The 23,914-nt window shown below is 44.2% G+C and overlaps 2 protein-coding genes across 3 annotated transcripts; both read right to left on the bottom strand.

Moving 5' to 3' along the window:
* Nucleotides 1-383: 383 nt before the first annotated feature.
* Nucleotides 384-5,509, bottom strand: LOC125508766 (Glyceraldehyde-3-phosphate dehydrogenase-like family protein). Its single transcript, XM_048673559.1, has 12 exons — nucleotides 5,248-5,509; nucleotides 5,021-5,171; nucleotides 4,769-4,846; nucleotides 4,418-4,533; nucleotides 4,247-4,300; nucleotides 3,881-3,968; nucleotides 3,700-3,792; nucleotides 3,028-3,068; nucleotides 2,512-2,565; nucleotides 1,830-1,993; nucleotides 1,518-1,587; nucleotides 384-717 (listed from the first exon to the last, which is right to left on the bottom strand). Exons 1-12 carry the CDS (start codon nucleotides 5,359-5,361, stop codon nucleotides 583-585), a joined length of 1,158 nt encoding a protein of 385 aa, XP_048529516.1. The 5' UTR covers nucleotides 5,362-5,509; the 3' UTR covers nucleotides 384-582.
* A 525-nt stretch (nucleotides 5,510-6,034) lies between these two features.
* Nucleotides 6,035-8,664, bottom strand: LOC125508767 (ADP-ribosylation factor 1). Of its 2 annotated transcripts, XM_048673560.2 has the most exons (6): nucleotides 8,353-8,663; nucleotides 7,553-7,623; nucleotides 7,258-7,377; nucleotides 6,722-6,840; nucleotides 6,544-6,625; nucleotides 6,035-6,350 (listed from the first exon to the last, which is right to left on the bottom strand). In XM_048673560.2, the coding sequence occupies exons 1-6, from the start codon at nucleotides 8,498-8,500 to the stop codon at nucleotides 6,345-6,347; spliced, it is 546 nt and encodes a 181-aa protein (XP_048529517.1). In that variant the 5' UTR covers nucleotides 8,501-8,663; the 3' UTR covers nucleotides 6,035-6,344. The 2 variants fall into 2 exon arrangements, with proteins under 2 accessions (XP_048529517.1, XP_087382074.1); XM_087525948.1 differs by lacking the exon at nucleotides 6,035-6,350 and having other exon boundaries at nucleotides 6,517-6,625; nucleotides 8,353-8,664.
* Nucleotides 8,665-23,914: the final 15,250 nt, after the last annotated feature.

The following is a 23,914-nucleotide window of genomic DNA, read 5'->3' as shown; positions in this document are numbered from 1 at the left end:
ACATTTCTGACAACCAAAGTTGTCATCCAAAAAGAAAAAACAAACCCAAAAAAAAAACTGAAGCTTACCATCCGAAAAAAAAGTTGTCATGCTGGACAATTAAAGTTGTCATTCTCATGTCACTAAGCTTGCCATAAACCCCAAAAATAGAATCGGTATGCAGCACTTGTTCCTGCACTATGAGAAAAACAAGCAAAAAAATGTTGCAACATTTAAGCACATACATGCAACATTTTAATGTATGCACCCAAGCCGGCTCGCGTTAACTGACCCGGCCGCATGCGCCTACCCCGAGTCCCGTGAACGAAACAACTTGGCACGGCGTGTGTCCGGGTCGGCCAAACGAAACAGGCTGGTACCACCACGAACGAAACAGCCAACCAAAAAGCAAAAATTATGAACCCTGATAAGTGCTACACGTGTGACACGAACGCATGGCAACTCTGAACATCAACAGCAGCCAAACATGACCGAAAATGTGCATACAACCTCAAACGCCAAAAACCAATTTCAGTTCAATGGACAATACGGTCGATCATATACAACTCAATAATCAAACTCCTTGGTGCTAAAACAAGGCAATCACGCTCTTGTCTGGAAAAGATCTTGGAGATCGATTATATCAGCGAGAACTCCTGCAGCGGTGGTGTCGTTCCCGGCTCCTGCACCCTGGATCACCAGCGGGGAGCTCTCGTAGCATCTGCTGTATATCTCCACCTGATCAGGAGAAATGATGCATTTGTAGGTAAGACACTGGTTTTCAGAAAACAAAAGGTGAACTTTCGAAGTAGCAGAGCAAAAAAATTGGAGACCAAACATTCAGGACGCTAATTGATTTGATAATTCATGGGTCAGCACCACTTTGAACATTAAAACATGTAAGACTTGATTCTCTGTTGTTCCAAAAGATATCTATGGAAACTAGTAGAAGCTGAGATTTTTAATCAAACTGCTTCTAGCACATTATAAGCCAGTTTAAGCAGTACTGACTTCGGTACTTTTAGTGTACCTCTGCTTATCCCAAGTTTATCCCAAATTGTCAACTGCACCAAAAAGAAGGGGCAATGCAACCAGTAAAAGGTAGAGCATTCTTTGCATCAATTAATGGTCTGGAAGGGTTGACAAGATACTGGCCCGTCTAGTGGAAGGCAAAAGAAACCCTACTCAGACCCAATAGGCAGGCTATGGCTTCTCTCACCATGCTTGTCTCTGGACAATCTGGAACGAAAGAAATGCTTGGATGTTCTGCAACAGGTGTGTCCCGCCGCCAATCCTTCTTAGCACCATCATTGAGGCCAAGCTTTGGGTTACCGCAGGCGCTAAGAAACTAGGGCCTATCATTTTTCATGAGTAAGTGTCATGCCGTTTTTATGGGTGCTTTGTAAAACTCTAAACTCTATTCTCTCCTTATTTAATGGATTTGGGAAATCTCATGCCTCCATTTCGAAAAAAAAGGCTGCTGACAGAGAAGTGGCATATGACAATGAACGAGCAAGAAAGAGAAAAATATAACATACCACATTGTCACTTCCCCTCAACCTTCCCAGTGCAGAATCTTTTGGGACCTCTTGAAGGCCGACTTGGCACCTACAAAATGGGGATATCAAGAACATTGAGACTAACCTACCAGCATGCACAAAATAAGCATTTAAAGAAAATGTCAAACAAACATCATGGTTTTTTATTTCAGCAAATGAGCAGAAAATAATTACTGATGTAGTTTTGGAGAATAGATTGGAGGTTTTGATGTACAGGTAAAAGCACTGAGTGATGATGCAAAAGGACATTGCACAATGCACAATGCCCATCAAATTGGGCAGGATACATACCCTGTGTTTCCAATGACACAAACATAGCGCAGAACATTTCCCCTCAAAGATGCTGCCTTGACCTTTGCTTCAATCGTCTCATCAAGTTTTGCCAACCCACTCTCAAGGAAATCCGTTGTGGGCATAACCTCAGGTCCTAACTCACTCGGATATAAACTCTCAACCTGAAGAGAACTACAAAATTAGCTCATCTAAATAGTATAGAGTACCTATTCAGTTACACAAATTTCCACACTAGAATGTAGGACAGTATATATGATGCAGCTTTCCGGCAAAAATAGGAACTCAAACAAGCAATGATTTTTTTAGGATAAAAACGGAAACTATTGGATCAATCAAATAATATCTTTACAGGCATTGGAGGGTAGTTTTTCAAACTGTAGCATGTTATCTAATCTACTCCCTAGTAGTCAAGAGAAGTCCTATGAATTAAAAACTAAGTGCCAGCATATGAATATATGAAGCAAGTTATCGCCAAGTAGAGTGATTTGGAAAGGAATTGATTCACCCAGAAGCTACTTGATTGTTTGTGAACAGTCAGACTAAGAGTAAGGTGGAACATGCATATTGGTTAAGCTATAACAACGAAAAACAGCACTCCGTGCACAAGGAACCATGTTTGTACAAAAACAAGCACATCAGAATAATTCAAATTGCTGAACAGTATTTTAGATAGGCATACATTGATATTCTCCATGCTGATCTGCTGCCCGAGAAGCCTAGCTAGGATCAACGCCTGCACATATACCGAATATGTTTGACAAATTAAAAAAGGATCAAATGGAAGTTATTAAACATTTGAAACCTGAACATAAGTTCCCTTTCTAGAGAAACATAATATTATTTGATGTACACCAAATATAAATGGCTATCCGGAAGGTGAAGGTATTTAAATTCAAAATAGGATAAGTAGATAAAGTAGGCCTGTCCTGTTTGAATTGGATGGGCATTTTGTGTATTTGGTTGTACTGGTTAAGTTTTTTTTTTCTATCGGATCCTAGCAATAAAACATAAACTCATCAAAAGTAACATGCAACAGCAGTTAGAATATACATATCAGTTCACTACTTCACTTAACAGAAGAAGAAAAATACTGCCAAAGGCTAAACAAAGACACAAGTAAAGTGAACTATGTCGATATTCATGAGTAGAACACAGCTAACTAACTCAATGCATGAAGAGACGTGAGCTATCTAACCTTTCTAGCCACATCCATCCCACTGAGATCATCACGTGGATCTACAAAAAATAAACAGCAGGGTAAATGCACTTTCCTATGCAAAGCATAAGTTAAGCAAAGTACCTAGTCCTTAGTTAAAAACCAAAGTATATTCACTTTTAGCATGCTTTCACAAAGAAAAGTCAAACACAAAAATATAACTCATTTAGTGAACTGGTTTTTCTGATTTCTTGTGTTTTTAGTAAAGTAGGTCAGGCCTATAGCTACGTTCCAAAACCTCATGCCTTAAGACAACCACAAATGCACGTTTTAGATTTTATTTCTAAAGTTTACTAATGAGAAGTAGAAAAATAGCATGAGAGAACATCAGTATATTTCCATCCTATAGTCTAAGCTTTACCAATTTTCCATATACTCATCAAACAGCGGTCTGTTAGAAGAACTATATATATTAATATGGCATAATACAGATAAATGTAGCAACATATTGCTTCAGTCCGAATAAAATTATCCATTCTCCTTCCAACCCAATGATACAACTATACAACTATCTTTTACTTACGTACCATAGTTTCCTGGAAATAAGCTTATAGTATCAACGTAATTTTCTTCTCATTGACCAATGGTAAACAACTAGACATATATAAATATCATGATGACAGATATGAGGTGAGTATACATCTTTTAGACCTGGTTCTGTATAACCAAGAGCCTTGGCAGTTTTCACAACTTCACTAAATTTTTTTCCATCCTCCAGCTCACTCATCACATAGCCAAGTGTACCTGCAATAGTGTATTAAGGAAAGAGTGTATTGTATTGTTATTTGTAAAACACTGCATTATCATAACAAGCATGCTACAAATTATGTACCACTCAGACTGCCAACGATTCGGGAAACTGGATCTCCAGATGCAATAATGCGGGTTACAGAAGCTATTACAGGCAAACCTGCTCCAACCTGGAAGTAAGAATTGCAAAGATTGGTGGATGTCCTTTGTAAAAATTGAAACATCAGATATCAAATAAACAGTGGAAAGAACCAAATAAGATAATGTAATATACATGGTTTGACTCCTGCAGTCCAGTCACAATATCTTTTTGACATAAAATGAACAAGAATAATGCATGAACATGAGTGATGAACAAACTATCAGAATACTTCACAAAAAAATGACCAAATATACAATATGAAAAGAGCAAGAAATCAAGAAATGATTACTAGTAGCTTGTGCATACAGTAGATTCAAATCTTATCTGACGGAAGTGGGACGTCAACTTTTTAAAATCCTCCTGCACAAAAAGCAAGCAAATCAGGTAAAGCACATATGAAATTTATCTCATTGACTGAATATAAACCAGTGAATCTTATACATCACTTGGTAAGACTAGGCGTCAAGATGGCCTTACATAAGCACATGTAAGAGGTTTTTTGTTTGCCAAAACAACGCAGCATCCATGATCCACGGCATCCTTCAGCACACCAACAGTGTCATAAGTTGCAGAACAATCAACTATCACCAGACCTGCAAAAAGTGTTCAAGTGTAACACAAGCAGTAAAGAAGATCAGTAGATGGATAACAGGAAAGTATCACCAAAATCATCAAACAGAGCAAAGCTGGGATCTTCATTTTTTATGTTTTCTATTGATTGAAGCAAATAACGTGGCAGGCATAATATATGGTGTGCGAGGGAAAATGGGTTGGTGTGTTGTCTGTGATATACAGTACTATGAGCAACAGAGTGCAGAATTAACAAACCGGTTGTTCTTCCAAGCATGGTAGCAGCATCGATTACTTTCCCCATTGCCTCCGGCTTGTTGAACACCTGACAGTGCCCTGGAATTCCACAACCAATCCAAGCATACATCAAATTCCATTGCATGTACGGGAAGAAAAGTAGATTAACCTCCGATCGATGCCGTATTTTTTACACATAGTATTCTGATGAATGCCGTACCCACTCGCGCCGCAGCATAAGGATCGATGCGGATGGAATGAAACTTTACATACCGCGAGCGAGCAGCGAGGACAGGGGCGAGCCGGCGGACTTGGCGGAGCAGAGGTCGTTGAGGAGCGCGTCATCGAGGCCGCTGGCGCGGACGTCGTCTGCGACGAGCAGCGAGGAGCTGTCGGCAACGCCCACCACCCGGATGGCGACGCCCTATAATCAGAAGCAGGTAGCACGCATGAGCGCCGCCGAATCGGGGAGGGGAAAGCGGCGGGTGGATGAACCTGACCTGGTTGGCGTGGAGAGGTCTGCAGGAGACGATGTGGCGGAGGAGGTGGCGGCCGACGCCGCCGCAGCCGAGGAGCACCACCGGCAGGACCGCCCTAGCCTGCGCCTGCGGCATTTGGAAACTCGGATCGGCTTCGATTCGTCTCGTCCAGAGAGGAGCTGCGGGAGTGTTCCTAGCGCCGGCAGCAGAGTTTTTAGCTGCTGCGTTGGGGGTTCGGCCGTTTGGGCCGTACCACACCAACGTTGTTACCTACCGCGGCATGGCCCAGTCGTATGCCGTGGTCGCTGACATATGTTGTGATTCTCCTGAAAAAATACGGTAGCAATGCAATTTAGCGAACGTTTGCTGGGATGGCATTTGCGAACGTTTGTCACCGGGTTTTATGCAGCGGGAATATGACAATTCCTTTCAGCGAACACAGCAATCTTTCACAGCAAAATCCTTTTGTTGCCATAATTTGTCACGTGTTTCTGAAGGAAATTGCCATGTATATTCTAAAGAATTTGCCATAAATAACATTCGCAAATGCCATCCCCCAGTAGTGAACATTCGCGGGCTAAAGAGGTCCAATAATCATGTTGTGATTTTGCTTTAAAATAAGGGGTGTGATTATAGCTACATTTTAACCATCCAACAAACTCTAGTAATAAAACCAAAAAAAAACAACCAATTCTTTTTGCGAGAAAACCCCAACCAAATCTGCAAAACCAGCTTATCCAAAACGAGATTGCCATAATCCTCAGATACCAAACACGTAGCAACGTCCGTTAACTAGAGACACGGGTCAATTATAAGGAATGAGATTAATCACGTGCAGAATACATATCGGTTCACAAAACCAGGGCAGGATCATCATCATCACTCATCAGGCTCAGGCCAGGAGCACCTGACATGGTATCATTTTCACATAGCATAAAGGGTTTCCTCGTGTGTACATTCAATCATTGATACAACATAGTAGCAGTGTGATAACAGCTCAAAGATCGAGCTTACAAAGACATGTCAACACTCTGGCAGCATTTTAACATGCCTACATATTCCAGTCATTTGTCCAGCCGCTAGTTGCTTCTGCGGCCCTGCCAATCCATTGGAAGCCTTCAGGACTGCAATCCCGCGAGCAAAATAGCACTTGTTAGTGTCATGCATCATTTATTTCTGAACATCAAAGTCATAATGCAACTATGCTGAACGCACACAGGGAAAGGCTTGAACTACTTGAACAACACAAAAATAAACACCAGAGCAAAGTTGACAAAAAAAAAATTCCCATTCCAGCCCTGAGTGTTAGATAGAAACCTTGCTGGCTATGTTGTTGGAGAGCCAGTCCAACCCTTCATACAGACCCTCTCCACTTGTGGCGCAAGCACTCTGGATATACCTGTGATAGAATGGGAAATAACACCAAGCTTATCAGCAAGCCTTCTCCAACTAGCAAAATTATCATCTAGGTATAAAATCAGCAAGGGTCAAATACCAGTGTCGCTGACGCAGAGAGTGTAGACCAAGCTTATCTGTTATTTCAGCAGCATTCATGGCATTGGGAAGATCTTGCTTGTTAGCAAAAACAAGCAATACAGCATTGCGCAGCTCATCCTAGTGACAGTTAGCAAACATTACCGAGGGAATTCGGTAAAAAAAATATTACTGTGGGAACTGACTTCACAGGCAGACATAGATAAGATTCAAAAGAATGATATACCATTGTAAGGTGAGCAAAGTATATGATAATATAGACTTATTAGTTATAAATGGTGCAAAATCAAGTTCTCAAAATCACCATATGTAAAGCATGCAAAGTATTCTAGTTGCCGGGACACAGTATTATTGATATCCACAAGATGTACATGTACCATGTGCAATAAGATAAGATTCTTCATGCTGTAAATTTTTACACATTACTCTGAATGTAATGTTTAATACTTCTATAATACATGAGTTTCCAAAAATTAGACCGCACATCTACAGAAGATAACACAGTCCAACATTTCAACAGGTATATATAGCACTTGCCTCATTCAGCATCCTGTGGAGCTCATCTCTTGCCTCAGCAATACGGTCTCTGTCGTTGCTGTCAACAACAAAGATAAGGCCCTGAGTGTTCTGGAAGTAGTGCCTCCACAAAGGCCTTATCTGTTTTGAAAATGGCATACATAAATCATCAGCTTGTCTTTACATAAATAGACTTTTGTCAATGAAACGCTTTAGTAACTGCAAACAGGTGATTAGCATTTTATTCATGTGACGACAAACAAGGAAATAACAGCCAAAGAGTGACCCAAGAAGAAGAAAAGAGCAAAACCCTCACCTTGTCCTGGCCACCAACATCCCAAACAGTGAAGCTGATGTTCTTATACTCTACTGTCTCCACGTTGAACCCTTGTGTAAACAAAATGTCAAAACGATATCGTCAGCGATATAATCCTTACTTCTGCCTCCCAACCAAAAGAAGAAAAAACAATGAGTAAGCAACCACAACATTAACCCCTACTAACAGAAGTACAAACATCCTTAATTCGGCAGGTACTTCACTACTAACAGAACTAACATCTGAAATAGGAGCCATATTGCAATAGAAGGCCCTAACTGGATCGCTGCCAACGGGTTGGATTTGAAATGCAAATTGCTACTTTTCTCTACTTATTATTCTGGCAAACCTGAACATGTTTGACTATACGGATTCTAGGACAACTTCTAATAGCAACTTAAGCTGCTGAACCTAACAAAATAGCTCTAACCGAACGAGAGTATCCCAAAATCTTTGATTCAACATACGCACCAGGCAACCACAGACAGAAGAAGCAGTAGCTAAACGATATAGGGGGTTCAACTGGCACAGGTACAAAATCAATTGTTCGTATAGAACCCAACTGGTACCAGGCTACCAGCACAGAAATCTAGCACACTAGATTAGACAGAAGTGAAAGAAAGCATATGGATAATTCAGTGTTCTAATTTTTCTCATGTATATACTATACTAACGGAGGAAGCAATTCATGCGAGCCCGGCCAGCGGTTCCACCGCACATACGATTTGGGCGTGTGAGCGTGAGCGCTACAGGAAGAAACCGGAAGCAGAAAATAGCAGCGCGGCGAACAGCATCGGTACCGATGGTGGGGATGGTGGTGACGATCTCGCCGAGCTTGAGCTTGTACAGGATGGTGGTCTTCCCGGCGGCGTCGAGGCCGACCATCAGGATCCGCATCTCCTTCTTGGCGAACAGCGCCCCGAACAGCGTCCCGAACGACAGCCCCATCGATCTCCCTACCAAACTTCTCCTCCGCCGCCTCCTCCTCTCCTCTCCTCTCCTCTTCTGTCCTTGGATGGAATCGCCCAAAGCACAAGCGAGTAGAGGCTACGGAGACGCAGAGGGAGGTGTGGTTGCCTTTGGAGAAGAAGAGGAGAGCGTGCGTCCTACGCGAGGCGGAGGGATTCGTTTTGACTGACGTCCGGTGGACCCAGCATGTAAGCGAGATGTGAGAGGGCCCCCTACGTGATTTTTTTTAGGGGGTTTGTGGGACCAAGTTGCCGCTGAATAAGGGCGGCGGCGGGATGGAGCTGGGCCGTGGACTGGGCCAAAATCACTTTGTGTGTTTTTTTAGGAAAACCTTCAATTTATTCATCATCAATCATCGCAGCACAACGAATATCAGAAATAAACAAACACGTTTAGATCCTTAGATCACCCAGCGATAATTTCAGGCCGTGAAGCGAACCGAAGGTGCGTCGTCGTCATCTCCTTTTCCTCATCGAAGCTGGACAAAACTCACTGTAATAGATAGTGTGGAAGTCGGCGTGCTAGGGCCCCACAGGGCCAACAAACCAGAACAACTACTGCCGCCGATGACAGAAAATCGTAGATATGAAGGATTCAACCTGTAAACACACAAACGAAGACGTTATCCAAGAAGATCCACTGAAGACCGACACCGACCAAATCCCTCGAGATCCGCCGGAGACATACCTCTACATGCTCTCCGATGATGCTAGATGCGCCACCTAAACGGGGGTTGGGAGAAGAGGACATTATTTCTTCTCTAGGGAGCCACCGCGTCGCCTTCTCGAGCAGAACACAGACCCTAACCAAACACAAAAAAACCACCTAAAAATGAAGCAGGAGCCCTCTCGCCGGCAAGGGCCAAAATTTGCCGCACCTCCATGGCCCTAAGGCCACAAGACATGAAGCAGATTGGTAGCAGCGCCGACGGGAGGCAGAGGGAACCCTAATCGCCTTAGCTATCAAGGGTCGCGAGTGAGGGGTGTGTTATGTTTTTTCACACACCCACTTCTGGTCAAAATCACCCTTTAGACTTCCTCATAGAAGTTTAGCACAATTTGACCCATTTAAAAAGTTTAGCACGATCTAACCCTCGTGCCCATGAAGGAAATATGCTCTAGAGGCAATAATAAAGTTGTTATTTATATTTCCTTATATCATGATAAATGTTTATTATTCATGCTAGAATTGTTTTAACCGGAAACTTGATACATGTGTGGATACATAGACAAAACACAATGTCCCTAGTAAGGCTCTACCAGACTAGCTCGTTAATTAAAGATGGTTAAGTTTCCTAACCATAGACATGTGTTGTCATTTGATCAACGGGATCATGTCATTAGGAGAATGATGTAATGGACAAGACCCATCCGTTAGCTTAGCATAATGGTCGTTAAGTTCTATTGCTATTGCTTTCTTCATGACTTATACATATTCCTTTGACTATGAGATTATGCAACTCCCGAATACCGGAGGAATACCTTGTGTGCTATCAAATGTCACAACGTAACTAGGTGATTATAAAGATGCTCTACAGGTATCAACAAAGGTATTTGTTGGGTTGGCATAGATCGAGATTAGGATTTGTCACTCTGAGTATCGGAGAGGTATCTCTAGGCCCTCTCGGTAATGCACATCATAATAAGCCTTGCAAGCAATGTGAGTAAAGAGTTAGTTGTGGGATGATGCATTACGGAACGAGTAAAGAGACTTGCCGGTAACGATATTGAACTAGGTATAAAGATACCGACGATCGAATCTCGGGCAAGTAACATACCGATGACAATGGGAATAACGTATGTTGTCATTACGGTACGACCGATAAAGATCTTCGTAGAATATGTGGGAACCAATATGAGCATCCAGGTTCCACTGCTGGTTATTGACCGAAGAGGTGTCTTGGTCATGTCTACATAGTTCTCGAACCCGTAGGGTCACGCTTAACGTTTGATGACGATTTTGTATTATATGAGTTATGTGATTTGTTGACCGAATGTTGTTCGGAGTCCCAGATGAGATCACGGACATGACGAGGAGTCTCGAAATGGTCGAGAGGTAAATATTCATATATAGGACAATAGTATTCGGACACCAGAAGTGTTCTGGGGGTACCAGGTACATATCGGGTCATCGGAAGGGGTTCCACACAACCCCCGGCAAGCTATATGGGCCTAATGGGCCAAGAATTGGACAAACCAGCCCCAAAAGGGGTTGGTGCGCCCCTATAGGATGAATAGGAGGAGAAGGAAAGGAAGGAAGGGAGAAGGAACGGGGAAGATCCGGCCTCCCCCTTTCCTTCCCCTCCCCCTCTCTTTCCTTCCCCCTCCGATGGATATGGAAGGGGGGAGGCCGACTTGGAGGAGGCGCCCAAGTAGGATTACTCCTACTTGGGCGCCCCTTGCAGCCCCTCTCCCTCTCCCACCTATATATATGTGGGGAGGGCACCGCTAGAACACACAACATTGATTCCTAGCCGTGTGCGGCGCCCTCCTCCACAGTTTACGCCTTCGGTCATATTGTCGTAGTGCTTAGGCAAAGCCCTGCGCGGATCACTTCACTATCACCATCACCACACCATCATGCTGACGTAACTCTCCCTCGACACTTTGCTGGATCAAGTGTTCGAGGGACGTCATCGAGCTGAACGTGTGCAGAACTCGGAGGTGTCGTACGTTCGGTGCTTGATCAGTCGGAATGATAAGAAGTTTGACTATATCAACCGCGTAGTCAAACGCTTCCACTTTCGGTCTATGAGGGTACGTGGGCACACTCTCCCCCTCTCGTCGCTATGCATCTCCTAGATAGATCTTGCATGAGCGTAGGAATTTTTGAAATTACATGCTATGTTCCCCAATAGTGGCATCCGAGCCAGGTCTATGCATGATACGCATGAGTAGAACACAAAGAGTTGTGGGCGATGATAGTCATACTGCTTACCACCAACATCTTATTTTGATTCGGCGGTGTTGTTGGATGAAGCGGCCCGGACCAACCTTACATGACCACGTTCATGAGACCGGTTCCACCGACAAACATGCAACTTGTTTTGCATAAAGGTGGTTGTCGGGTGTCTATTTCTCCAACTTTAGTTGAATCGAATTTGACTACGCCCGGTCCTTGTTGAAGGTTAAAAGAGCAAAATTGACGAAACATTGTTGTGGTTTTGATGCGTAGGTAAGAACGGTTCTTACTAGAAGCTCGTAGCAGCCACGTAAAACTTGCAACAACAAAGTAGAGGACGTCTAACTTGTTTTTGCAGGGCTTGTTTGTTGGAAATATTCCCTAGAGGCAATAATAAAATGGTTATTATTGTATTTCCTTGTTGATGATAATTGTCTATTGTTCATGCTATAATTGTATTAACTGGAAACCGTAATACATGTGTGAATACATAGACCACAACATGTCCCTAGTAAGCCTCTAGTTGACTAGCTCGTTGATCAATAGATGGTTATGGTTTCCTGACCATGGACATTGGATGTCGTTGATAACGGGATCACATCATTAGGAGAATGATGTGATGGACAAGACCCAATCCTAAGCATAGCACAAGATCGTATAGTTCATCTGCTAAAGCTTTTCTAATGTCAAGTATCATTTCCTTAGACCATGAGATTGTGCAACTCCCGAATACCGTAGGAATGCTTTGGTGTGCCAAACGTCACAACGTAACTGGGTGGCTATAAAAGCACACTACAGGTATCTCCGAAAGTGTCTGTTGAGTTGGCACGAATCGAGACTGGGATTTGTCACTCCGTGTGACGGAGAGGTATCTCTGGGCCCACTCGGTAATGCATCGTCATAATGAGCTCAATGTGACTAATGAGTTAGCCACGGGATCATGCGTTATGGAATGAGTAAAGAGACTTGCCAGTAACGAGATTGAACGAGGTATGGGGATACCGACGATCGAATCTCGGGCAAGTAACATAGCGATAGACAAAGGGAATTCTATACGGGATTGATTGAATCCCCGACATCATGGTTCATCCGATGAGATCATCGTGGAACATGTGGGAGCCAATATGGGTATCCAGATCCCGCTATTGGTTATTGGCCGGAGAGATGTCTCGGTCATGTCTGCATGGTTCCCGAACCCGTAGGGTCTACACACTTAAGGTTTGGTGACGCTAGAGTTGTTATGGGAAATAGTATGTGGTTACCGAAGGTTTTCCGGAGTCCCGGATGAGATCCCGGACGTGACGAGGAGTTCCGGAATGGTCCGGAGGTGAAGATCGATATATTGGACGAAGGGTATTGGAGTCCGGAATTGTTCCGAGGGTACCGGGTGACGACCAGCGTGTCCGAAAGGGGTTTCGGAGGCCCCGACAAGCGTTGGCGGGCCTTATGGGACAAGGGGAGGGGGCACATCAGCCCACTAAGGGGCTGAGTGCCCCTCCCACCCCATCTCATGTAACTTGGAGAGGTGGGGGCGCCTCCCCTAGGGCAGCCACCCCTCCCGACTTGGGGGGCAAGTTTCCTAGGGGTGGGGGTGCCCAAACCCATCTAGGGTTTTCCCTATGGCCGCCGCCCCTCCCCTAGGGAACCCTAGGGCGCCTCCTCCACCCCCTTCCCCCTATATATAGTGAGGGGGAGAGAGGGCAGCTGCACCCCTTCCCTGGCGCAGCCCCTCCCTCCTCCAACTCTTCCTTCTCCTCCGTAGAGCTTGGCGAAGCCCTGCAGGAATACCACAAACTCCACCACCACGCCGTCGTGCTGCTGGAGTTCTCCCTCAACTTCTCCTCTCCTCTTGCTGGATCAAGAAGGAGGAGACGTACCTAGGCTGTACGTGTGTTGAACGCGGAGGCTCCGTCCATTCGGCGCTAGATCGGATCTTCCGCGATTTGAATCGCCGTGAGTACGACTCCATCAACCGTGTTCTTGTAACGCTTCCGCTTAGCGATCTTCAAGGGTATGAAGATGCACTCCCTCTCTCTCGTTGCTAGCATCTCCTAGATTGATCTTGGTGACACGTAGGAAAATTTTGAATTATTGCTACGTTCCCCAACATTGTTGTGATGTGATATGGTCAAGACATGATGCGATATACGTTATTGTATGAGATGATCATGTTTTGTAAAAGTCATCGGCAACTGGCCGGAGCCTTATGGTTGTCGCTTTATTGTATGAAATGCAATCGCCATGTAATTGCTTTACTTTGTCACTATGCGTTTGTGACACCCACGATGCAGCTATATCTCCCACGTGTCGGAGCACGACTTAGAGGCATAGCCGCATAGTAGGCATGTCGCAAGAGGGGTAATCTTTACACATCTCATGTACTGAATAAGAAAGAGATAAAGAGTTGGCTTACAATCGCCACTTCACACAATACATAAATATAGCATTACATCATCTAGAATACAATCAAGGTCCGACTATGGAACTAAAATAAAGACAACCCCAAATGTATAAGATCCCCGATCGCCTCAACTCGGCTCCACTACTGATCGTTTGGAAAGGAAACATAGTAACGTCCTGAATCCTCGTCGAACTCCCACTTGAGTTCGGTCGCATCCCCTGTACTGGCATCATCGGCACCTGCATCTGGTTTTGAAGTAATCTGTGAGTCACGGGGACTCAGCAATCTCACACCCTCGCGATCAAGACTATTTAAGCTTATGGGTAGGAAAAGGTAGTGAGGAGGAGTTGCAGCAAGCACTAGCATATATGGTGTCTAACTTACGGAAATGAGAGCGAGAAGAGGAGCAAAGCACGGTCGAGAAGCTGTAAGATCAAGAAGTGATCCTAGAACTACTTACGTTCAAGCATACCATGAGACCGTGTTCTCTTCCCGGACTCCGCCGAAAAGAGGCCATCATGGCTACACACGCTGTTGATTCATTTTAATTAAGTTAAGTGTCAGGTTTTCTACAACCGGATATTAACAAATTCCCATCTGCCCATAACCGCGGGCACGGCTTTCAAAAGTTCAAAAACCCTGCAGGGGTGTCCCAACTTAGCCCATCACAAGCTCTCACGGTCAACGAAGGATATTCCTTCTCCCAGGACGACCCGATCAGAATCGGAATCCCGGTTACAAGACATTTCGACAATGGTAAAACAATACCAGCAAAGCCACCCGAATGTGCCGACAAATCCCGATAGGAGCTGCACATATCTCGTTCTCAGGGCACACCGGATGGGCAAGACGTCGGTTTGGCATAGACCCTGGTTGCCCAGGGGGCGCCAGACATCGCCCAGTTTGGACCAACACTTAGAGAAGCACTGGCCTGGGGGGTTAAAATAAAGATGACCCTTGAGTTTGCGAAACCCAAGGGAAGAAAAGCTAGGTGGAAAATGGTAAAACCAAGGTTGGGCCTTGCTGGAGGAGTTTTATTCAAGGCGAACTGTCAAGGGGTTCCCATTATAACGCAACCGCGTAAGGAATGCAAAATCAAGGAACATAACACCGGTATGACGGAAACTAGGGCGGCAAGAGTGGAACAAAACACCAGGCATAAGGCCGAGCCTTCCACCCTTTACCAAGTATATAGGTGCACTAAAGTAAACAAGATATAGTAATGATATCCCATCAATTAACATGTTCCAACAAGGAACAAATTCCATCTTCACCTGCAACTAGCAACGCTATAAGAGGGGCTGAGCAAAGCGGTAACATAGCCAAACAACGGTTTGCTAGGACAAGGTGGATTAGAGGTTTGACATGGCAATATGGGGGGCATGATATAGCAAGTGGTAGGTATCGCGGCATAGCAAAAGAGCGAGCAACTAGCAAGCAAAGATAGAAGTGATTTCGAGGGTATGGTCATCTTGCCTGCAAAGTTCTCCGAGTTGACGTAAGCTTGATCCTCGTAAGTGTACTCAACGGGTTCCTCGATCACGAACTCGTCTCTCGGCTCTACCCAAGGCAAGAACACAAGCAAAGTAAAACACAATCAACAGCGGTGTAATGCGTAGGCAACATGATGCAAAACATGGCATGATATGCGGGATGTGCTATGCAATGCATATGCGTGCTCCGAAAGGAAAAGATTGAACCAGGCATCAACTTGGCAAACCAAGTGCGCCGCTGGAAAGATGAGTTGATTTTGGTCGAAATCGATGTAAAGATCACCGGAATCGGATGCACGGTTTGCAAATGGCAAGTAAAACAATAATGGCACGATTCTGCGATTAACAGCACAATGCCATCTAAAATGCAACAAGAAACTAAGCTACTGCACTCTAACATAGCAACAAAGGACATGGCAGTGATCTACTCAAGATGCTTGACAAAAGATGAACACTGAGCTACAGCTAAATCACACAAGAGCAGGTTCAAACAAGCATGCCAAAAGTGCAAAAGATATCAGCTTCACAGACTTAGTGAAAATACTAACATGTCAGGAATTAACATCAGGAAGCAATGTTTAGAGCAAGATAACAACACGCTACAGGAACAGAACATAGCAAACAAATGCATGGCATGAATCTACTCAAAGCATATAACAAAAGTCCCTTACTGACCATAAGCCAAAAAGGATCAGAAGATATGATGGCACCCATGTAAACATAGCAAGTTTCGTTAACAGATTCAGACTTAGCAGAAAACTGGACAAGGCATAAACATAGTTATGAAGGCATGTTTGCGAGCTCGATGCACTCAACACAAGGCATTGCATGACAAACTAATTAAGCATATTCCCAGCAAGAATACATGATCAAGAAGCTAACCAAAGCAAGAACAAACTCATAGCATGCATGGATCAACTACAACAACCTTGGCAAAATTGATTAACACGTAAACAATCTGCCAGGAACATTTTATAGCAAAGTAGAGCAAGATTGAGTCATGCTAGGGCACTCCATAAATGCAAACAGGGGCATGGATGGATAGAGCACAACCATATGTCCAAATTATCCTTACTAAGCATACTCAAAAGAAGCATGGATCTCTCTGTAGCAACATGAATACATGACATTAAAATAACAGCAGGAAAATGACTTGGAAGAATTCTAAGTCCCTGAAATCAGCAATATTACGAGAGCTACTTTGCATGCATATGCTATTCACAACATTGATCACAAAAATACATGGCATACACCCTTGTAAAGATGGCATGGCATAGCCCAAAACATATGTAGAGCTCATGCCCATATGCAACACACAGTAATCATGGCAAAAATGTCAAATGCTCATAAACTGATAAGAATCAGGAACTAACATTTTATAGCACTCTTGCAACAGTCATTAGGGTATCAAGATGGACTCAAACAAGCATGGCGCAATGGAACAAAATGAAGAGGACATCCTGTGAACATTTTGATATATGGCACGCCCAAAATGGAGCTACGAATGCAGAGTTATGACATGATGAATAGTGCTCCAGGATGTAAAAATTAAAGGACTTAGAGATATTTCAAAGTCAATCCTAATCTCCATATCCAGATCCGGGAGCGCGCGGACTTCGAGGTTCATCGGAGTTGGAAGGTCACCGGAGTGGAAGAAGGAGGCAGCCGGTGTCGGAGTTGGACTTGCCGGAGGAAGGAGCTCGCCGTGGTCACCGGCGCGACGCGGTGGCGCGGCGGAGGAAGGAGCGGGGCGGCACTGGCGAGGTCCGGAGATGGCGCGGGGCGGCGCCGGCGAGGTCCGGCATGGCGGCGGGGCGACGTGCGCCGGAGGCGGGTGGCACGAGGCGCGGGTGCGGGCGGCAGGCGGCGGAGGAAGGAGTGGGCCGCGGGGGCCGGCCTCGGGCCCGGGAGGGACGGCGGCGCGGGGGCGGCGTGGGGACACGTGGCAAAGTGCGATTGGGCGCGGGCGTCGGCGGTGGACGTGTCCGGCGCCGGCGGACACGTCCGGCGGCGGAGAGGGTGAATTTTCGGGTTTTGACCGCGAATTTCGGAGGGGGAGGTCTATTTATAGGTAGAGGGAGCTAGGAGAGTCCAAATGGAGTGCGGTTTTCGGCCACGCGATCGTGATCGAACGGCCAAGATGATGGAGGGGGTTTGGATGGGTTTTTGGGCCACTTTGGAGGGGTGTTGGGCTGCAACACACACGAGGCCTTTACGGTTCCTTGGTTAACCGTTGGGGTATCAAACGGACTCCAAATGACGCGAAACTTGACAGGCAGTCTACCGGTGGTGTACCAAGGCCGCTTGGAAAATCTCGGTCCATTTCGAGAATGTTTAACACCCGCACACGAAAGGAGACAAAAGGAGGCGCCGGAGGATGTAGGAGTGCCGGATTGCAAAACGGACAACGGGGAAAAAGCTCGGATGCATGAGACGGACATGTATGCAAATGCGATGCACATGATGACATGATATGAAATGCATGACATGGACAAAAAGCAAAACGAAGACAAAACCCAACCACGAGGGAATATCATAACTTAGAGCCGAAAATGGCAAGAGTTGGAATACAAATATGGCAAGTTACATACGGGGCGTTACAACGTTAACGATAGTTGTAGAAGCAATAGTTGGCGAGACGACAACGACGCTACGATGGAGATCAAGGTGTCAAGCCGGTGGCGATGGAAATCATGACGGTGCTTTGGAGATGGATATCAAAGGCACAAGATGATGATGGCCATATCATGTCACATATTTTGATTGCATGTGATGTTTATCTTTTATGCATCTTATTTTGCTTAGTACGGTAGTAGCATTATAAGATGATCCCTCACTAAAATTTCAAGGTATAAGTGTTCTCCCTGAGTATGCACTGTTGCGATAGTTCGTCGTGCTGAGACACCACGTGATGGTCAGGTGTGATAAGCTCTACGTTCACATACAACGGGTGCAAGACAGTTTTGCACATGCAGAATACTCAGGTTACCTTGACGAGCCTAGCATGTACAGACATGGCCACGGAATACTAGAGACCGAAAGGTCGAACGTGAATCATATAGTAGATATGATCAACATAGAGATGTTCACCGTTGAAGACTACTCCATCTCACATGATGATCGGACATGGTTTAGTTGATATGGATCACGTGATCATTTAGATGACTTGAGGGATGTCTATCTAAGTGGGAGTTCTTAAGTAATTTGATCAATTGAACTTAATTTATCATGAACTTAGTACTGATAGTATTTGCATATCTATGTTGTAGATCAATAGCTCGCGTTTAGCTCCGTGTTCTATTTTTGATATGTTCCTAGAGAAAACTAAGTTGAAAGATTATAGCAGCAATGATGCAGACTGGGTCCGTGATTTGAGGATTATCCTCATTGTTGCACAGAATAATTATGTCCTTTATGCACCGCTAGGTGACAGACCTATTGCAGGTGCAGATGCCAACGTTATGAACGTTTGACAAGCTCGGTATGATGACGACTTGATAGTTTAGTGCACCATGCTTTACGGCTTAGAACCGGGACTTCAAAAACATTTTGAACGCCACGGGGCATATGAGATGTTCCAAGAGTTGAAATTGGTATTTCAGACTCATGCTCGTGTTAAGAGGTATAAGACCTCTGACAAGTACTTTGCCTACAAGATGGAGGAGAATAGCTCAGCTAGTGAGCATGTGCTCAGAATGTCTAGGTACTACAATCGCTTGAATCAAGTGGGAGTTAATCTTCCAGATAAGATAGTGATTCACAGAGTTCTCTAGTCACTATCACCAAGTTACTAGAACTTCGTGATGAACTATAATATGCAAGGGATAATGAAAAATGATTCCCGAGCTCTTCTCTATGCTCAGAGTGAAGGAAATATACCCTAGAGGCAATAATAAAGTTGTTATTTATATTTCCTTATATCATGATAAATGTTTATTATTCATGCTAGAATTGTATTAACCGAAAACTTAGTACATGTGTGAATACATAGACAAACAGAGTGTCACTAGTATGCCTCTACTTAACTAGCTCGTTAATCAAAGATGGTTAAGTTTCCTAGCCATAGACATGAGTTGTCATTTGATGAACGGGATAACATCATTAGAGAATGATGTGATTGACTTGACCCATCCGTTAGCTTAGCACTATGACCGTTCAATTTTTTGCTATTGCTTTCTTCATAACTTATACATGTTCCTATGACTATGAGATTATGCTACTCCCAAATACCAGAGGAACACTTAGTGTGCTATCAAACATCACAACGTAACTGGGTGATTATAAAGATGCTCTACAGGTTTTCTCCGATGGTGTTTGTTGAGTTGGCATCGATTCAGATTAGGATTTTTCACTCCGATTGTCGGAGAGGTATCTCCGGGCCCTCTCGGTAATGCATATCACTATAAGCCTTGCAAGCAATGTGACTGATGTGTTAGTTACGGGGTGATGCATTACGGAGCGAGTAAAGAGACTTGCCGGTAATGAGATTGAATTAGGTATGATGATACCGACGATCGAATCTTGGGCAAGTAACATACCGATGACAAAGGGAACAACATATGTTGTTATGCGGTTTGACCGATAAAGATCTTCGTAGAATATGTAGGAACCAATATGAGCATCTAGGTTTCGCTATTGGTTATTGACCGGAGATGAGTCTCGATCATGTCTACATAGTACTCAAACCCGTAGGGTCCGCTCGCTTAACATTCGATGACGATCGGTATTACAAGTTTATGTGTTTTGATGTACCGAAGGTAGTTCTGAGTCTCGGATGTGATCACAGATATTACGAGGAGTCTCGAAATGGTCGAGACATGAATATTGATATATTGGAGGCCATGTTTGGACACCGGAATGGTTTCGGATGAGTTCGGGCATATACTGGAGTACTGGGGGTTACCGGAACCCCCCCCGGGGAGTTAATGGGCCTTGATGGGCCATAGTGGAAGAGAGGAGGAGGCGGCCAGGTGTGGCACGCGCCCCCCTAGGCCCAATCCGAATTGTGTGTCTATAGTTGGACTAGGAAAGGGGGAAACCTACTCCTAGTAGGAGTAGGAATCCCCCCTTGGGGCGCGCCATAGGAGGCCGGCCCTCCCCTCCTCCACTCCTTTATATACGGGGAGGGGGCACCCTATAGACACACAAGTTGATATCTTAGCCGTGTGCGGTGCCCCCTCCATAGATTTCCACCTCGTTCATATTATCGTAGTGCTTAAGCGAAGCCCTGCGTCGGTAACTTCATCATTATCATCAACACGCCGTCATACTGACGAAACTCTCCCTCGGCCTCAGTTGGATCTAGAGTTTCAGGGACGTCACCGAGCTGAACGTGTGTAGATCGCGGAGGTGCCGTGCATCCGGTACTTGATCGGTTGGATCGCGAAGATGTTCGACTACATCAACCGTGTTACTTAACGCTTACGCTTTCGGTCTACGAGGGTACGTGGACACACTCTCCTCTTCGTTGCTATGCATCCCTAGATAGATCTTGCGTGATTGTAGGAATTTTTTTGAAATACTGCGTTCCCCAACAGTGGCATCCGAGCCAGGTCTATGCGTAGCTGTTATATGCACGAGTAGAACACAAAGGAGTTGTGGGCGTGGGTATATACATATTGCTTGCCGTCACTAGTTGTTTCTTGATTCGGTGGTATTGTTGGATGAAGCGGCCCGAACCGACATTACATGACCGCGTTCATGAGACTGGTTCTACCGACGTGCTTTGCACACAGGTGGCTGGCGGGTGTCAGTTTCTCCAACTTTAGTTGAATCGGATTCAATGAACAGGGTTCTTTCTGAAGATAAAAAATCAATCACTATACCGCGTTGTGGTTTTTGATGCGTAGGTAAGAACGGTTCTTGCTAAGCCCGTAGCAGCCACGTAAAACTTGCAACAACAAAGTAGAGTGATACGTCTCCAGCGTATCTATATTTTTTGATTGCTCCATGCTATATTATCTACTATTTTGGACATTATTGGGCTTTATTATCCACTTTTATATTATTTTTGGGACTAACCTATTAACTGGAGGGCCAGCCCAGAATTGTTGTTTTTTGCCTGTTTTAGGGTTTCGAAGAAAAGGAATATCAAACGGAGTCCAAACGGAATGAAACCTTCGGGAACGTGATTTCCTCAACGAATAAGACCGGGGAGACTTGGACCCTACGTCAAGAAACAAAACAAGAGGCCACAAGGTAGGGGGGCGCGCCCACCCCCACCAGGCGCACCCTCCACCCTCGTGGGCCCCCTGTTGCTCCACCGACGTACTCCTTCCTCCTATATATATCCATGTACCCCCAAACGATCAGAACAGGAGCCAAAACCCTAATTCCACCGTCGTAACTTTCTGTATCCACGAGATCCCATCTTGGGGCCTGTTCCGGAGCTCCGCCGGAGGGGGCATCGATCACGGAGGGCTTCTACATCAACACCATAGCCCCTCTAATGAAGTGTGAGTAGTTTACCTCAGACATACGGGTCCATAGTTAGTAGCTAGATGGCTTCTTCTCTCTTTTTGGATCTCAATACAATGTTCTCCCCCTCTCTTGTGGAGATCTATTCGATGTAATCTTCTTTTTTGCGGTGTGTTTGTTGAGACCGATGAATTGTGGGTTTATGATCAAGTCTATCTATGAATAATATTTGAATCTTCTCTGAATTCTTTTATGTATGATTGGTTATCTTTGCAAGTCTCTTCGAATTATCAGTTTGGTTTGGCCTACTAGATTGATCTTTCTTGCAATGGGAGAAGTGCTTAGCTTTGGGTTCAATCTTGCGGTGTCCTTTCCCAGTGACAGTAAGGGCAGCAAGGCATGTATTGTATTGTTGCCATCGAGGATAACAAGATGGGGTTTTCTTCATATTGCATGAGTCTATCCCTCTACATCATGTCATCTTGCTTAAGGCGTTACTCTGTTTTTAACTTAATACTCTAGATGCATGCTGGATAGCGGTCGATGAGTGGAGTAATAGTAGTAGATGCAGGCAGGAGTCGGTCTACTTGTCTCGGACGTGATGCCTATATACATGATCATACCTAGATATTCTCATAACTATGCTCAATTCTGTCAATTGCTCAACAGTAATTTGTTCACCCACCGTAGAATACTTATGCTCTTGAGAGAAGCCACTAGTGAAACATATGGCCCCGGGTCTATCTTTATCATATTGATCTCCTACTACTTAGTTATTTCCTTTGCTATTTACTTTGCCTTTATTTTACTTTGCATCTTTATCATAAAAATACCAAAAATATTATCTTATCATATCTATCAGCTCTCACTCTCGTAAGTGGCCCTATAGGGATTGACAACCCCTATCTGTGTTGGTTGCGAGGATTTATTTGTTTTGTGCATGTGCGAGGGACTCGCGCATAGCCTCCTACTGGATTGATACCTTGGTTCTCAAAAACTGAGGGAAATACTTACGCTACTTTGCTGCATCATCCCTTCCTCTTCGGGGAAAACCAACACAGTGCTCAAGAGGTAGCAAGAAGGATTTCTGCCGCCGTTGCCGGGGAGGTCTACACAAAAGTCAACATTCCAAGTACCCATCACATACCCTTATCTCCCGCATTACATTATTTGCCATTTGCCTCTCCCCCACTTCACCCTTGCTGTTTTATTCGCCCTCTCTCTCCCTATCCTCCCTCTCTATTTGCCTCTTTTGTTCGCTTGCTTCTTGTTTGCTTGTGTGTTAGTTTGCTTGCTTGTCATGATGGCTCAAGATAATACTAAATTGTGTGACTTCACCAATACCAACAACAATGATTTTATTAGCACTCCGATTGCTCCTCTTACCGATGCTGAATCTTCTGAAATTAATACTGCTTTGCTGAATCTTGTCATGAAAGATCTGTTTTCCGGCCTTCCTAGTGAAGATGCTGCTACCCATCTAAATATCTTCGTTGATTTGTGTGACATGCAAAAGAAGAAATATGTGGATAATGATATTGTTAAATTGAATCTATTTCCCTTTTCGCTTAGAGATCGTGCTAAAGCTTGGTTTTCGTCTTTGCCTAAAAATAGTATTGATTCATGGAACAAGTGCAAAGATGCTTTTATCTCTTAGTATTTTCCTCCCGCTAAGATCATCTCTCTTAGAAATGATATTATGAATTTTAAACAACTTGATCATGAACATGTTGCACAAGCTTGGGAGAGAATGAAATTAATGATACGTAATTTCCCTACTCATGGTTTAAATTTGTGGATGATTATACAAAATTTTAATGCCAGATTGAATTTTGCTTCTAGAAATCTTTTAGATTCGGCCGCGGGAGGCACTTTTATGGAAATCATTTTAGGAGAAGCTACTAAACTCCTAGATAATATTATGGTTAATTATTCTCAATGGCATACTGAAAGATCTACTAATAAAAAGGTGCATGCGATAGAAGAAATTAATGTTTTGAGTGGAAAGATGGATAAACTTATGAAATTATTTGCTAATAAGAGTGTTTCTTCTGATCCTAATGATATGCCCCTGTCTACTTTGATTGAGAATAATAATGAATCTATGGATATGAATTTTGTTGGTAGGAACAATTTTTGTAACAACGGTATAGAGGAAATTTCAATCCTAGGCCTTACCCT

Source organism: Triticum urartu, chromosome 5A, assembly GCF_056163025.1.
Source record: "Triticum urartu cultivar PI428250 chromosome 5A, HENAU_Tu73, whole genome shotgun sequence".
NCBI lineage: Eukaryota > Viridiplantae > Streptophyta > Magnoliopsida > Poales > Poaceae > Triticum > Triticum urartu.
Note: the sequence above shows the minus strand (reverse complement) of the source record. Positions and strands in the feature narration are given on the sequence as shown.